Below are 14,823 nucleotides of genomic sequence, written 5' to 3' on the forward strand. Positions count from 1 at the left end.
ATGTGTGCGCGTTTGTCTGCGGAGCATTATTCAAATGTGCGAAGCTACTCAGAAGTGGGAAGTCTTGGCGCACCATTATCAATCATGCAGACTGCTCGGATCTTTACGGGTGCCACGCAAAAGGCTCTCGCCTGAAGGCAGATTTTATTGCGTTTAAAGCGGAAGTAGCACGGCAGATGTGAGTGGAATGTTATGAAAACGTTTGAAAAATTATTCCTCTTCGTGCCTTCCGAACCAATTAATCCTGTCAAACACGCTCCAAGGAAGGTGGCTGGAAATTAATCCCCGTCAGAAAGTTTTACATATTTTAAAAGTATTTGTTTCATTTGTTTTTATTTCACTGCGTATGCGTAGTGTTTCTCCATCTCTCTATCTCTATCTATGCGAAGTGTGTGTGATAACGGAATTGGCTGAAACGTAAACGTTATACAAACGTAACAACACAAAATTGCTTAGTTAAGGGTTTGATTTCCAGTACAGTCGATTCGAAATTTCCCTTAAGCCTCGTGCTTTAATCCGACCTGTATATGTGTACGAATATAATTAAATACAACCTTTATTTTGATTACAAAATTCCAATCTTTTCAATGTGGTCGGGCATGTATCCTACGAGAGATGATATGGAGTAGAATGGTATGTGAACTTTTTTTATTAATTTGGTTCTACAAACCAAACGAGCCTCCCATTTTCCAGTAAAGGTCGGCTTAGACTGACACTGTTTTGGTAATGGGGTGGAAAATTTCATTTATTTTTAGCTCCACTCCGGTACTCGTTACTGGTCATCGTTTCAGGATAGATAAATTCAAAATGATGACCAACCGAAATGTGGTGCACTATTTCTGGATTCTTGGCGCACTGGTAAACGCACATACCAGCTAGACATAGTTTCGCTATCTAGTTCAATGCAGTGAGGGATGGTAGCAAACGCGAAGTAATGCTGGCTAGCTAACACTTCCGCCTGTCACACATTGTCAACCGTAGCCGTGACGTCCGGCGCTTATGTGAATTTAATGGCCAACCCTGCATCGTCAATGTCGCGGAAACCTTTGTCGACCTGGCGCTCATTTAATTGTAACATGCGTATTGTTTATTATCCACACAATACGACAGTGGTCCCCAACCTATGGTCCGTGGCTTAAGTAGAAGTGGTCCGCGGAAGAAATTTTCAGTCGTTGGACCGATCATTTTAATACGTATTGTTTACCATTTCAAGCGTTTTTACGTGACGAAATCGTTCTACACCCCTCGATGTGTCAGATTGCGGACAATTACATTTTTTGCTAATGTTTTATTTAAAAAAATCCGTTCTTAGATGTCTCATGTGGGCCGCGATATACTTATGTCGAACAAAAAGTGGTCCGCGGTACTAAAAAGGTTGGGGAGCACTGCAATACGACACAGTGCTACGGTATCGATGGACCAGTCCTCCATGGGTGGATGTGATTAAAATGCAGTAATTTTGCTGTCGGTTGGAAGAATGTCACCATCAGCGCAGTTTAAATCGAATTTTGTCTGGCAGGAACGATACATTGCTTCATCATTTCGGGAAATTCGAACAACGGTACTAGGCTAGTAATGGGATAGAGGATAAAAATAAATACAATCTTCCCCAGAATTGGTTCTGGTATGACAGAGATAAACATTCGTTTCGTTGATTACAAATCATTCTAAGAATCGTCTGATTGCGAAATTGTAATGTGAAATCGCATCTCCCATAGTGTAGTAGGGTACATAGTCCCTTAGTTTTTATCTTTTCGATGTAATTAACTAATTGCGTATGTTTCTCAATAGCTGACTTCGAAGCCATTTAAAGTTACCGACAGGTAAAAGCTTATTACTTGAGCTACCATTATCACATTAAAATAAAGCTTAAATGCAAAACAGCAAATGTCAAGGCAATTCCAAACAAACGAGCTAAGCTAATCAGTTCATTAAATTTAAACTTCACCTTGCTAATGTATTTTAGTGCTTTTTAAGCTAAATTGCGACGAAGATACGTACCCGTAACCGTTACTTTTTTGGGCACATAGCAAAGAAACTACTGGCCAAGGCAAGGGTTGAGCAATTAGTATTTCGTGTCGTCCACCACAACTTGACGTCATTTCCATCTGTGGTATTCTGACTAGTGCTCTTTTTTCATCCACATTTGCTTGTTATGCGTGTAATTGAATTAAAAAAAAGCTTCCCAAAACGATGAAAGCTTTGGCACCACCTGGCTTCCACCTACTTGGATGTATAATTGATTTCGAACAAACTGTTGAGCTGTCAATGCGCTGCTGAGCGCAATTTTTAAATGAGAAAGGGAGAAGAGGGAAGGGGTAGTATTGTGTTCTTGTAAAACGAGAGTGTCAAGCTGGGTGTTGGTGCAACTTCAGTAACATAAACCAGCGCCACATTAAAGCACGGTAAGAGGAAGACGCAAAGGGAATCGAGAACGATTTAGAAGCGACGCGATAGAACATTCGATCGCGTTGAAAAGGTTCTGCTCAATTATACTAACACGTAATTAAATATGGATGCATAAATCCGCCAAATTGAAACCTAATGGCCCATTGAGAAATTAATTTATGGATTTGCGGAATGCCGGAATGTGTCGGTGATGACGATTCAGTTTTCCGGTGCATAAAATAGTACACGGCAAGGGTTGGTTAAAAACTGACCACCTCACGTGCTGGGAGGGGAATGGATAGCATGAATAACAATATTTATTATCGCTTGCCCAGCGGAAGTATGCGTTATCTTGAAGTGTTCGTGCCCGAACTCAACATTGTTTCGATAACTTCAGTTCTCCGTCCTGTGTGTAATTGTGTAATCATCCACAGGGTTTAGTGGCCGATTCCGATGAACACGAACCCACTTTTTGTGCTGGATGCGATGATAATAATCATGATAATAAAAACACGCGCCATCTGCCGAAGCCAACACCGGTAAGCCTGCGACTATGACGATTTGCTGAAAGTGCCGCCAAACCAGAACACACACACTGTTTGCAGCTGGCACGGTGCATGTGCATCAGTTCCCACGGAGATTCAGCATTTCGGTCATAAATACGGTAACGGAGGTGGAAACTGTACTCCAATGCTTGTTTGCAGAGTTCGACCACGAGCCGGTCCACGAGTGGGGCTTACGGTCGATTAATCCTCGATTAAGATACGTTTAATATTTATTAAAATTCCTACCCACAAAAAGTGAAAAAATGTACATTTATCTGTCGTTAATTCAGGGTTCTGCTCGTTCATTCTCATACGTTTGTCTGCTTCCGCACGGAGTTTCGAAATCGATTCACTGAGCACTGATTAAAATTTTATCCTTACCAGCCATATTATGGATAAAACACAAACACACAAGTATCTACTCGTTTACGAGCATGCAGGAAGTGGGAACAGAACATTAAAAAAAGGAACTCCTATTCGAACAATTTAACAGCATCAGCTTTGGGCGGTAACAGCGTGGTCGCCCACATGACATAGCCTCGAATGCATAAACGAAATATGAAACGCATGCTGTGATTACTATCACGGTTTGGGAAGGGTTAAACAGTGAAAAACGCCGTGTTTAACTGATCGAGCAGGATATTGTTGAATCGAAATCCGAAATCCATGCGCCATGTATGCGGCCTATAATGTGCTTGTAAACGAATTGCACGGATTTGGCTTTCATTATTGTATGCAAAATATAATTATGCTCGCAGGACGAGAAAAAAAAAACACCAGGGAAAGCGAATAAAGCGAGTAAAGATTTTTTTCACTTTTCTAACGAGTAGGTTTCTATGTAGTGAAAATAACATTGTGATTAATTTTGAGCCTAATTAAATGGGGTTCTGTGTTTGTTGGCGTAAGCAAAATAGGTTAAAATGTGTTGTATGTGGTTGTAATAATCAATTTAATAAATCAGCGATATTAAATCATTTTTCGCCATAATACTATCAAAAGATTTCCAGCTACAGTTTGTTGGGGAAAGGGATTCAAAACTCGGTTCGATGCATTATGCAGTCGTGCAGTGTGTGTTTTGCATGGTATAAATTTATATCTTACCATAATTACGCTGGCTCTCCGTTTTGTGGTCGTGGGTATCAAAAACCATCTCGTCGATTTAACGGAAGTAAAATCTCGTCGATTTAACGGAAGCATGACCTATGTCAAATCCGATTTACGGAATGACGAAATGCGCCACGACACCACAATATAAGAGCAGCGGGAAAATGAGCGCAAATCTCATTCTTCATGCTACCAACCATTCGTCGGATGGACCATGGCAGGAAGGAGGTTTTCATAAACATGACAATTAAATTTGCTTGCCACTAAAAGCGGATCCTTAACGGTGGCGTCGTAAACGGCCGGCTTTCTTTCTGGCCGGTATGGGACTCAGGGTGGTTGTTGTTGTGTTCTGCGAGTGTGTGTTTTTATGCTAAGCTTTCGACTCGGTCCGTCCTTTTTGACGCAGCCATTTGTTTGTTGGGAGAAGGTATGCATCGGATGGTAAAATAAATTATGTTATAAAAATCCCATTAGTTGCGTCCCGAGTCCGGGTCAGTTTCATCCCCCTGGGCTGTTCACTTTTGGCGCCATAATTTTGTTTATCTCAGAGCGAAGCTCACTCGCTCTGGCTCACGTTCCTATCTACGGACTATGGACAAGCGTGTATCTTTTCTACCCCTATATGCTATACTCATCATAGGATCACTGTTCAGGATGGCATCTCTCGCTAGCCAGGATTTGTTGTGCCGGGGACCTGCACCTAATAGAACCTTCCAGAAGTTTTTTTTGACCGTGGCGTCTGTCCGCCTACCGTTCCTTGCCACTGTAGCTGTAGAGGTAACCATAATTTCTCGTGTGCCAGTCAGTTGTAATCCCCTATTAAGTGGTCTCGGGGGGATTTCTTTTCGGTTAATCCTCTTAAACGGTTTCTTATGTGTTGTTTGTTTGCCCTCGAGACTTCGTGTCGGTACTCATTCCACCGTTTCCGTCCGTGGTGTGCAGAGTTGACTCGATGAATACAAGCCTGTCCTGTAATGAGGGATGTCTGGCTATGGTGTTCAGAAACTGGGTATAAAAGTTGTTTTTGGTATGAGAAGCAAAGCAAGAAAAACAAGAGGCAATGAGAGGCAAAGCAAGCAAGTAGACCTGATTTGTGGATTATATTTAATGCGTGATCTTGAACAGAAATTAATTCACAGGATTGATTTAATTAGACATTACGCTAGTAAACACCTTGCTGATGATTCGCATGAGGTAGAATGGAGGGCTTCTCTTTTTAATTTAAGAACGTCAAATGTACCTCAACTTGCTCAAGCCTCAAATTGCAGTTAAAGATCAAAACTTCGCCTGTTGAATAACTCAGTCTGTCAGTCAGGTTGCAAACTGTTACCAATTTTCAAATCGGTTTTACCCACGGCTCGAGTGCTCGTTACTTACTCATTTTTAAATCCAGCACAGCCCTCAGCAATCCTTAATAAAGGCCACTACACTTTCATGACGCTTCGGTAAAACCCGAGGCGCCGGTGTCGCAACTTTTGCGGCACTGCGTTTCGGTAAGTTGGTCGTAAACTTGCTTACGGCACCGGTCACCTCCATCTCATATGCCACTGGCTTACACAGTATGCTGTGTTTTTATACGGTGCACCGTATAATGCACCGGAAAGTCTATTAGACGGGTGGAACAGGGAACCTACGGGCGAAAGTAATGGAGGAAAGCAAAAGTGAGAAAATCATTACCCCCTTTTGCTTTCCTCCTGTTTTCTCTTTCCCATTGGTAGCTCACGCCTGTTATTAGACAATTCCTACATGCCTCAAATTACACCATTTTACAAAGCAACGGTAAGATCACTTGCAGTCCCAGGGCGAGACGGACGATCGGCGATGAAAGGTAGCTACCATTTCTCACGGGTAGTCAATCTCCCACTCTTTTTTATTCTCGCCCACTCGTCATCTTCGTCGTTGACGGCCGGTTGTGGTTTGAACGGGCTTCAACGGGCAAGTCGTCGTCATTTGAAGTTTTCGATCGAACGGTGTCGTTACGGTCGTTCGATCATCGAAGTTAGGAGTGTATTTTTGCATCGCTTTCGTATTCTTTGTCCAGTATCTAAACAGTTCAAATTGTCTGCTGTTAGAACAACCACCAAGTTCCAGGGTGAACATTTTGAAATGCCATCAAAAGTTCACAGCATAAGTGCATCAAACAAGTACTCTGGCTCCGTGTTCAAGTAAAGCGTAGTCGTATTCCGGTTCTGCTTAGGTACGTTGACAGAAGACAGATTGTTCTCGACTCTCGTCCTGTGTGTTACGCCATTTCTTCTCACTTATCAAGACACAACTAAATCGCTCCCTAAAAAGGGCTGTGAAAAGCCCCAGGAAGGGCACAACGAAATCGAAAGGTGTACATCACAGGAGAAAGTCAACTCTGACAGCCTGACTGTATTACACAATAGCTTCCCCAGCGCAGGGCAGCTATCGCAACACATCGCCACCATAGTTACCGGTGGATTATTATCTCACACCAGTGCGCGGAACGTGTGAATACCTTACCAGTTTGTCTGTCACACATCCACCTCCAGCACGCCTGCTGACAGTACTCGTTCCGCACCGGTGTACGACCGACAACTTTTGATCGCTCCCCGAGCACGAGATTCTGTGTCTTGTGCTTTCGCAATCGTTCCACTAGAAATTCGCGCCACAAGATGCAAAAGGTGAGTAATATCTCTTACATAATCTAAAAGGTATAGATGCCCGCGCGTGTTTGCGACTGTGCGAACTGTTAAAGACATAAAAGAGCAAAAACAAACGCCGTGCCTCAAAAGGCCAAACCGCAAAGCAAGAGATGAATTGCGAGGATTTTCGCTTGGACGGTTTTCCCGAAAAGGGGATATACTCTAGCTGTCGGGTGGAGGATAGCGACTATTTGATCGGTCGGGAGGGGAGAGTAGGGAAGGAGGAGGAGGAAACTACAAAAACGAACGAGATGATGTTTATGTGTGTTTGTGATTATCGCCTACTTTACCCATCATTACCGCGGTCGGCACCGACAGAGCTTTCCCTTTTCGTCCACACCCGTTCGGTGCTTTGTTCGGTTCGGATGGATTGTTTTATGATTGCCTTTTACTTTTCAGCCTTTCGCTTGCGATTATGCTGCATAACCTCTTTCTGTGTGGCTTAGTCCGATATTTATGTTTGCCTTTTTATCTGTTTTCTTCATTTTCTCCTTCTTCTTTCTCACTCATGTGCCTTTTTGCGATCACATCTGTCCGGTTGGGGTAAAAAATTAGGTCAGCAACCGTAGCAGCATACGCTGGTTCGTCGGTTTCAGCCTACTGATAATAATGTTCCAGCTGATCAGCTTTACCCGTACTGAAGTGACCACTGCCCGTACGCAGGTTTCGGACGAAGCGCTCGAGAAAGCCCTCAGCGACAAGCGGTACCTGATGCGCCAGCTCAAGTGTGCGCTCGGTGAGGTACCCTGTGATCCAGTGGGAAAGCGTCTCAAGAGTAAGTATTCCAATCGAAAACCGGGTCACAAAAACTTTTAAGGCATCGTTCGTTTCGGAATGGTACACGGTAAAGATGGTTTGCAAAACTACTACAGGGTTAAGTTTAAATTTTGGGCAACGCAAGCTGAGCGAATGATTGTGGTGAAAAAGGGCGTCATAAACCATGGCCATCGGCAATCCATGGCAATCGAAAATTCTTACGTGGCACTGAAACAAAAGGAAGGTGAATGCGAAAACATTTGAACTTGGCGTCGCTTGAAATCGCACATTTTAAGAAGTAAGTTGTGTACGATAATTAAACACCGCTTTCCGCTTGCCAGCCAGTTGTGCAAGTGTAGGAAATATAAAAACCACTAACTAAAAAAAAGAGGTACGAAGCAAAGGAAAGATGAGAGTAATCCGATGTCATTGCTCCAAGCGGCCGGCTGTAAGGTGACGATCATCAGAAGAAGAATAAGAATGTATCTTTGCACACCGTGAGATGCAAGCAAGTCCAAATCGAACGAAGAGCAAAGCTTTCTTCTACTGCTTCGTCGGTCACCATTATGTTGTGCCATTTCTCTTTCTTCATCAAATGTTTTCTCCTTTTCCATGGACAGCCTGACCTGTGTTTCTTAGTTTTTTGACCGAAACAAAAACACACAAAACAAAAGCGATCTTAATTAAAATTAAAATGATAATTACGTCTATCTGCTGGATGGTACAATAGGAAAGAAGAGTAAATGGGGAGGAATAGAATAGGGATTTGGTGGTTCATTTGTTGTGAGATAAAGTGGATCCGAAGTATGTGTTTGCGAAAACATGCAGCTCAGATGATTCACTCGAGACAAACGGCGAAGGAGAACCATTCGAAAGGTTTGTGGTTTTGAGGGGAGGCCGTTTTTTGTATAGGGAATACTGTCATTATTGAGGAAAGATCCGTTCCTAGAAGAAAGTTGGTTGATAGTTTTCTCGGTCGAGAGGTGCTACGAACTCACGAACAATTTATGAAGTTTTTTTTTCGGATGTCTTGGTGTTTTATTTTTATGATTATTCTTCACACTATAAGGGATCTCTGTCTTTGGAAACTTCCTGGCGACTTTTTGAAAGTTGGCAAAGTGGTCGGTTCCAAAGGCATGAACACTAAGGGCACCACTAGGTTTAACCAAACCCGCAAGCATTTGGTTAAGAGTTTTTGTTGGCTAGTTGTAGCTGACTGAAAGTGAAATGTTTGCTTCGAAAGGGTTCCCATTGTACTAAAAAAACTGTGCAAATAACGAATGTATCGAGTTTACTAATTGCTCGTTTTTCTGCTAGTGGTCTTAAAAAAGATATGTTTTGGTGGTTAGTTTTGGCTTCCTAATGACTTTATTGCTCGCCTAAAATAGAAGATTGAAAGATGGTGGTACGCTTTGGATCCATTGTCTATCCCAAGTATTGTTCATCCAACATTTTAGAGGTTCGGAAGCTTTTAGTGTTTTTCTCGTTGTTGTTGTTAAATCATACTCCGATATCATTGAAGCTCTTTAACACAATCAATTGCACTTTAGCGCCAGAAAAACCCTAGAAAATCTACCATTTTCAATCCTTGAAAAAGTGCTTCTAGCAATAGGATTGCATGTTGTGAAAGTTGTTTATGGTAGAGGAGTAACGTTGTGTTGAAACATTTTATTGCTCGTATATTCTGAAAGCAGTTAAACGATTAAGCACACGACGAAACGAACGATGCAATAAGCGTTAATAAAACTCGATTTATATTGCAAACAAAGGATTGTTATCGCACTTTTGGCGAAGGAGCTACATATCTTTCGAAAAAGAAAAATTAGTAACATTTGTACCCGATAAGTACTCGCTAAAAAGGTGCTTAGGTGGATACTAAATGAACATATGAACGATATTCTGTGGGTATATCATTTTTGTAACCTTGAACCAACTTGTTCAGCTAAAATACAATGCTGACCCTATTGCCACATAGTATTAATTATGAGTAAATTTTAAATAACACTTTGCCCGCTACCATGACAAATGACCCCATCGACGACGTATCGTTTGTTAAAGCCCTTTATGATAATATTTAATTTAAGGCTACTCGTTAGCGCGAATTAACAGCTTCTGGTATTTCGTGTTGCACCAGCATTGTTCGTCGAAATGAATTGAATTGTGCACGCCTGTTGATAATGAGATGCAAAAATGCATTAATTCTATTCCAAAGTCAATGATTTATAACCCAGATAGGGTGTGTGATTGGAAAAGGATCGGGTGAGCAAAGAGAGCACAACGAACATATTCATGCTGCATTGTTTCAACGTACTCATAGCGCATATTTTGTGTCACATTTATGGCATTTTTGTTCACGCCACCGATTTGACCGCTCTTTTAACACTTAATTAAATCGAACACTGATAACACACAGGATGGGAGGCAGCGCGTTTGTATGCTGATGACACTCTGATAAAGGGACCATTCAATGGAAAGGGAATAGATCCGATCATCACAGTTCCATTCCACTCCGATGACATGGTTGAACGTCAAAGGTTAATGCGGTGATGTTTTTTTGTTAAATTTATTTCGACCTGGCCAAGGTCTCTTCAGGGAGGTTCGAAAGAGCTTTGATTTGGTTTTGGGTGGGAGGTTTCCAATTGGATGGTGCGCGAGGCCGTTTTAGAAACATGCATGCAATATGCACAATATGCGCCATCGCGCTGCCTTGACGGTCTGGTATACGACTCATTCACGTACACGGGCTGTGTCAGGGTCGACTGTGTGCGTGTCGTTTTGTGCGTGAATATGCCCGGGTGGGGCTGATTGCCCGAAACTACCGGCGGACGAACATAGAATAAATATTTTGCCCCCGATGCACAATTAAAGGAGACGTGGGTCCGTTCCCGACGATGGCCTGGTGACGATGGCAGCGGTTATACATAATTCATCGCATCGCATTTCATGGTTTTACCACCATTGCCACCAAGAATACTAGCATGTTTTGGAACAGTATGAGGGACAGTGAGGAATATATATGATGTCCAAACAATTTGTTGCAACTCACCCACCTTCAGCGGTATTATGGCCGAACGAGAGGACGTGAGGGTAGACCGAAGTTAGACTGCTAATGGTGCTGTTAATTAAATTGTTCGCATTAGGACCCCGAAAACCATAATTTATGGTTTGATAGATTGGTTGGGTGGTGCAGGAAAGCATTGAGTGAAAGCACGAAATTTGGTATGCTTTTCATTCGATGCCAGTGTTTATTAAATTATTCATTTTCGTGTTTAAGAAAGGCAGCGTTCCGTTTTGTTTTCAAGCGATAAAGAAAGATCCATTGGAAGGAGCCTCTTAGCGATTAAATATAATTCAGAAATGAGGATCGGAACTGTGTGGCAGATGTTTAATATCGTTCGATTTACTTTCATTAAACAGTGATCGCGGGTTTTCGGTTTTTTCCACAATCAACCAACGATGATCTCACGGCGTAAAAGCTGAAACTGAGCACACCGAGAGCGTACTATACCGAACGTGATAATGATTTTTCACTTGGAGAAACTGTTCGCCATTAATGTGTAATTAAATCTTCAATTAAAATCTAATTGATTCCACTGATTGTGTTGCACTGGTCGGTTGTAATGGATGACTGTGAGCAGTGTTGCTAAGCGCTTTGATGCGATTTTCTCCCGTGTCTGTTTGCATTTGACAACAGTCGATGAAAAGCATAACCATTACTTAAGCAATCAATGACCACCATTGGTATCGAAACGGCGGGAATACTCTGGGGCGAAGGGCGAACGGGTTTGATGGTTGGGATCTTTTTAGAAAGTTAATAGATTTATTTATTTATTCTTCTTCTTGGGTGGTATATTCTGGGCGCATATCGTTTCAAACTAGGTCATTAACTGAGCGTTTCTTTGGTTGGTATTCTTTTCAGGTTTAGCACCATTCGTCCTTCGCGGTGCCTGCCTACAATGTACGCCGGTAGAGATGACCCAGATAAAAAAAACGTTAGCACATTTGCAGCGAAATTTTCCATCGGAATGGAACAAGCTCGTACAGACGTACGCCGGCTAAACGATGGTGGCAGTGTGAATGCGGAAGCTGTTGTTCGCGTGTGTGATAAAAAAGAACATTGGCGATGATTGCGACTAGTGGAATATGGGAGAATCGAAGGTCAGGCGTAGTATAGAGTTTGCAATATTTTAAGACCAGCTACAAACTGTGGCTAAACGATAGCTAAGGTGCTCTATAGCTTTGTATAGTAGGTACAAAAAGAATGCGAAATGCGCATTGCTACATGAAACTTTATACTAAACTGCGTCGTACAATTTCATGAATAAACGATACAAAAAATAATTTAATACTTTATTTATTTGTCAACGAACCAATAATCCCACTCGAAAGCGTTTGGAACACATACATACATTACGAATTTGGAACATATACATTAAAAGGGTGCGCGCTGTCGATGAAATCCGCATTTGGCATGCCTGGCTCGAACGAATTGCAAACATCACTAAAATTGCGGCACACTATCAGGAACGGGTAGGAGGATCCAATCATAGTGCATCGATTTTCCACAGCTAGCAAAGATCGCACCCGGAAAGCACGGGCAGGCACGAAACGGTTGATGGACGAGAGTAGCGTAGAAGAGTCGACTTGGTCATTTATAACACACCACGAACAATCTCCTAGCGTTCAGCAACCTTTCCTCGAGGGTCGACAGTCCAAGCAGCAAACACCTGGCTAAGTATAGAGCCTAAGAGCCAATATTGATTAAATGTGTATGCTATAGTTGGCTTTGCAGAAAACTCAATATACCTAAAACTACAATGTAAATTTGTTCTTGATCTTTAGTTGTCTTTATCTTTGTTTGTAAATATTGGGTTATAAGTTTCGGGAAAATAGGAAATAGAAATGACCAGCTGATCGCGCAAACTTTGCTTTACCTTTAAACATATGTTTTGTAATTAAAGTTTTCCTGAGGACATTTTTGCACAACGTTTTACATTCATACACGCTGCACTTGCTTAAAACCTTTTGGTGTTGCAAAAATGGCTATGCCCACCTGATATGCTAATAAGTGTCAAACTCCCGATGGAAAAAGCAGAAAAGAACGAATAACATTGACCAGAGGTCACCTAGCGAAACGAAAAACACTATTGTCATACATGCAGAGCATACAGCAAAAATTTCATTCAACGACACGCACATGCAAAAACAACAAAATGTCCATTTCTGATTTCTAATTGTGAAATTAGAAGATTTCTTTGCCAGAAAGAATTACCGTACCGAATTACCTTCGCATATCGAGAGAGATAGTGTGTGGAATGCAGTTACATCCGCGATAACAGAACTCCCTCAACATCGCGATCACCCTACAGGAAGTAACCGTCGTGGAATGTGGAGACATCCCTAGAAAGTGCAAGTCTCCCCCAACATCGCGATCACCCCTAAAGGATTGTGGAATGCAGAGACATCCGTAGAAGCTACAAGTCTCCCCCAACATCGCGATCAACCCTAAAGGAAGTTACTGTTGTGGAATGACGAGACATACGTACAAGCTAGAAGTCTCCCCCAACATCGCGATCACCCCAACGGAAGCCACCATCGTGGAATGCGGATATATCGGAGTTCCCCCTCAACTGATAGCAAAGGAGATAGAATCATCGGCTAGGGCTATATAAGGCAGAGGTTAGGAACAAACAGTGGCTTATTTCTCAATCGTATCTCGTAGACGTTGGTGATAGGCTCATGCGGAGTCTTAACAATTATAATAAAAAGTTTTTTTTATAATAATTACGGGACGACCCGCGTAATTATAGATATAAATATATTTTTTGCTAGGTTAAAAAGGCCTGGTCGTATCAACATTCATTGGAATGTAGTTGCGAAAACTTTTATATAAACGTCATGCATGTGTGTAAGCATGAAGAAAAGGAAAAATCAACTTTTTACATTTTTACCGCATTGTCCCTCGCTTTCCACTGCGCTACAATCAACCGACCCGCCAGTTGGTACTATCATTATCTTTTCGTCGTGTAGCTGAAGTAGTAATAGTAGTATTAAAAGAGTGTGAAATAAATACGCTGGCACGAAAGCATGTCCGTTGAGCCAACTTTATATAAAAAAAATCTGTGTAATACTGAGTTTATACAACCATTGGTTCCATGTTGTAATGCGTTTCCACATTCCGTCGTCAGCTTTTCAATCGGTGCCTTTTCTTTCAACCCTTCAATTTTTAAACTTCCTTTCAAACGATGTTTGCGATATACCCAGGGACGCATTTTACGAGAGCATGTGTGAGTATTATTTGGGCTCCTCCTTGTAATACTGTTCCGCGTCATAACCTATGCCGCAAAGTGATGAAAACAACCGACCGTCTAAATTACCGCCTTTACTCGAAGCGCCTGAAAGCACCGTCATCGAAGGCTGAGCAAAGCTGCAAAGCAACAAAAAAAAGATATCGTACCATTTTCGACGGTTCAAGCTGCCGATCTACAACGGTAGACATGTAAAACCCCTTTGACAAAGTTAAATTATTCTTTCCGAAACGATACAAAGTTTTCTACCAAATGAGCGAACTGCTGGTCGTCTATATCTCCAGCTCGAAGGTAAAGGAAGTACAGTAAAGGTAAGTGTAAAATCCTATCAAGAAAACACTGAGCTCCTTTCCCGTCTCGAAACACGGATACCTTACATGTTAGAAAAATCGTAAAGATGCAGCTAAAGAAAACATACAAAGATGGAAGTAACTGTTTCGGTGGCTGGATGGTGGCATTGAGAAAGCTGAAGTAGAGAAGCGTCAAAAGGATTAGTTCTGCACGGTTCTATGCATCCCGACAATGATGCTTGCGATTCCGTTTTTCGAGTGCTAGGAAAATATTTTCCTTGTTAGGCAACAATTACACTCGTTCGCGTTTTGGCATGGCGCTCGCACGTTGTTACAGTTCCGGGGATGGTGTTCAGTCTTGTGGCTCGGCTAATAAATTACTTCCGAACTGGCACGGGGTTGTAGAGATGGTCGATTGCGTCATACGTTAAAACCCGCAGACTGGATTTGCCGGGAAAACACTTGTGTATGGAAAACAGAAGAAGCTTTCCCAATTTACTGGAATAACAAAGGCGGTATACCGACTGCTCGAGCAAACGACCCTTCCGCTTTTACCAGTTGCATTCCAGTTGCAATGCAGCAGAAACAAACGGTTTGAGCAATGATAAACAATGGCCACCTCTTTGCTGGGAGTGATTGTTACCGTTTAATGAAATATTCGTCATTTTAAACTTTCAGAACGGACACCTGCAATGCATTTGCACCTGCAAAGCGGCACCAGTGCATCAGCAGCAGCCGTAGAGAAAAATAGGATTCCTTTATG

General features: G+C 42.1%; 1 protein-coding gene across 1 annotated transcript; it reads left to right on the top strand.

Moving 5' to 3' along the window:
* The first annotated feature begins 5,972 nt into the window (after positions 1-5,972).
* Positions 5,973-11,803, top strand: LOC125766196 (uncharacterized). The gene is made up of 3 exons (XM_049431923.1): positions 5,973-6,685; positions 7,262-7,481; positions 11,382-11,803. The coding sequence occupies exons 1-3, from the start codon at positions 6,677-6,679 to the stop codon at positions 11,519-11,521; spliced, it is 369 nt and encodes a 122-aa protein (XP_049287880.1). The 5' UTR covers positions 5,973-6,676; the 3' UTR covers positions 11,522-11,803.
* The last annotated feature ends 3,020 nt before the right edge of the window (positions 11,804-14,823 follow it).

This window comes from Anopheles funestus, chromosome 2RL, assembly GCF_943734845.2.
Source record: "Anopheles funestus chromosome 2RL, idAnoFuneDA-416_04, whole genome shotgun sequence".
Taxonomy (NCBI): domain Eukaryota; kingdom Metazoa; phylum Arthropoda; class Insecta; order Diptera; family Culicidae; genus Anopheles; species Anopheles funestus.

Coding starts and splice junctions, on each gene's coding strand:
- LOC125766196 (XM_049431923.1), top strand. Junction 7,482..11,381: donor AGTGGGAAAGCGTCTCAAGA/GTAAGTATTCCA, acceptor TATTCTTTTCAG/GTTTAGCACCATTCGTCCTT.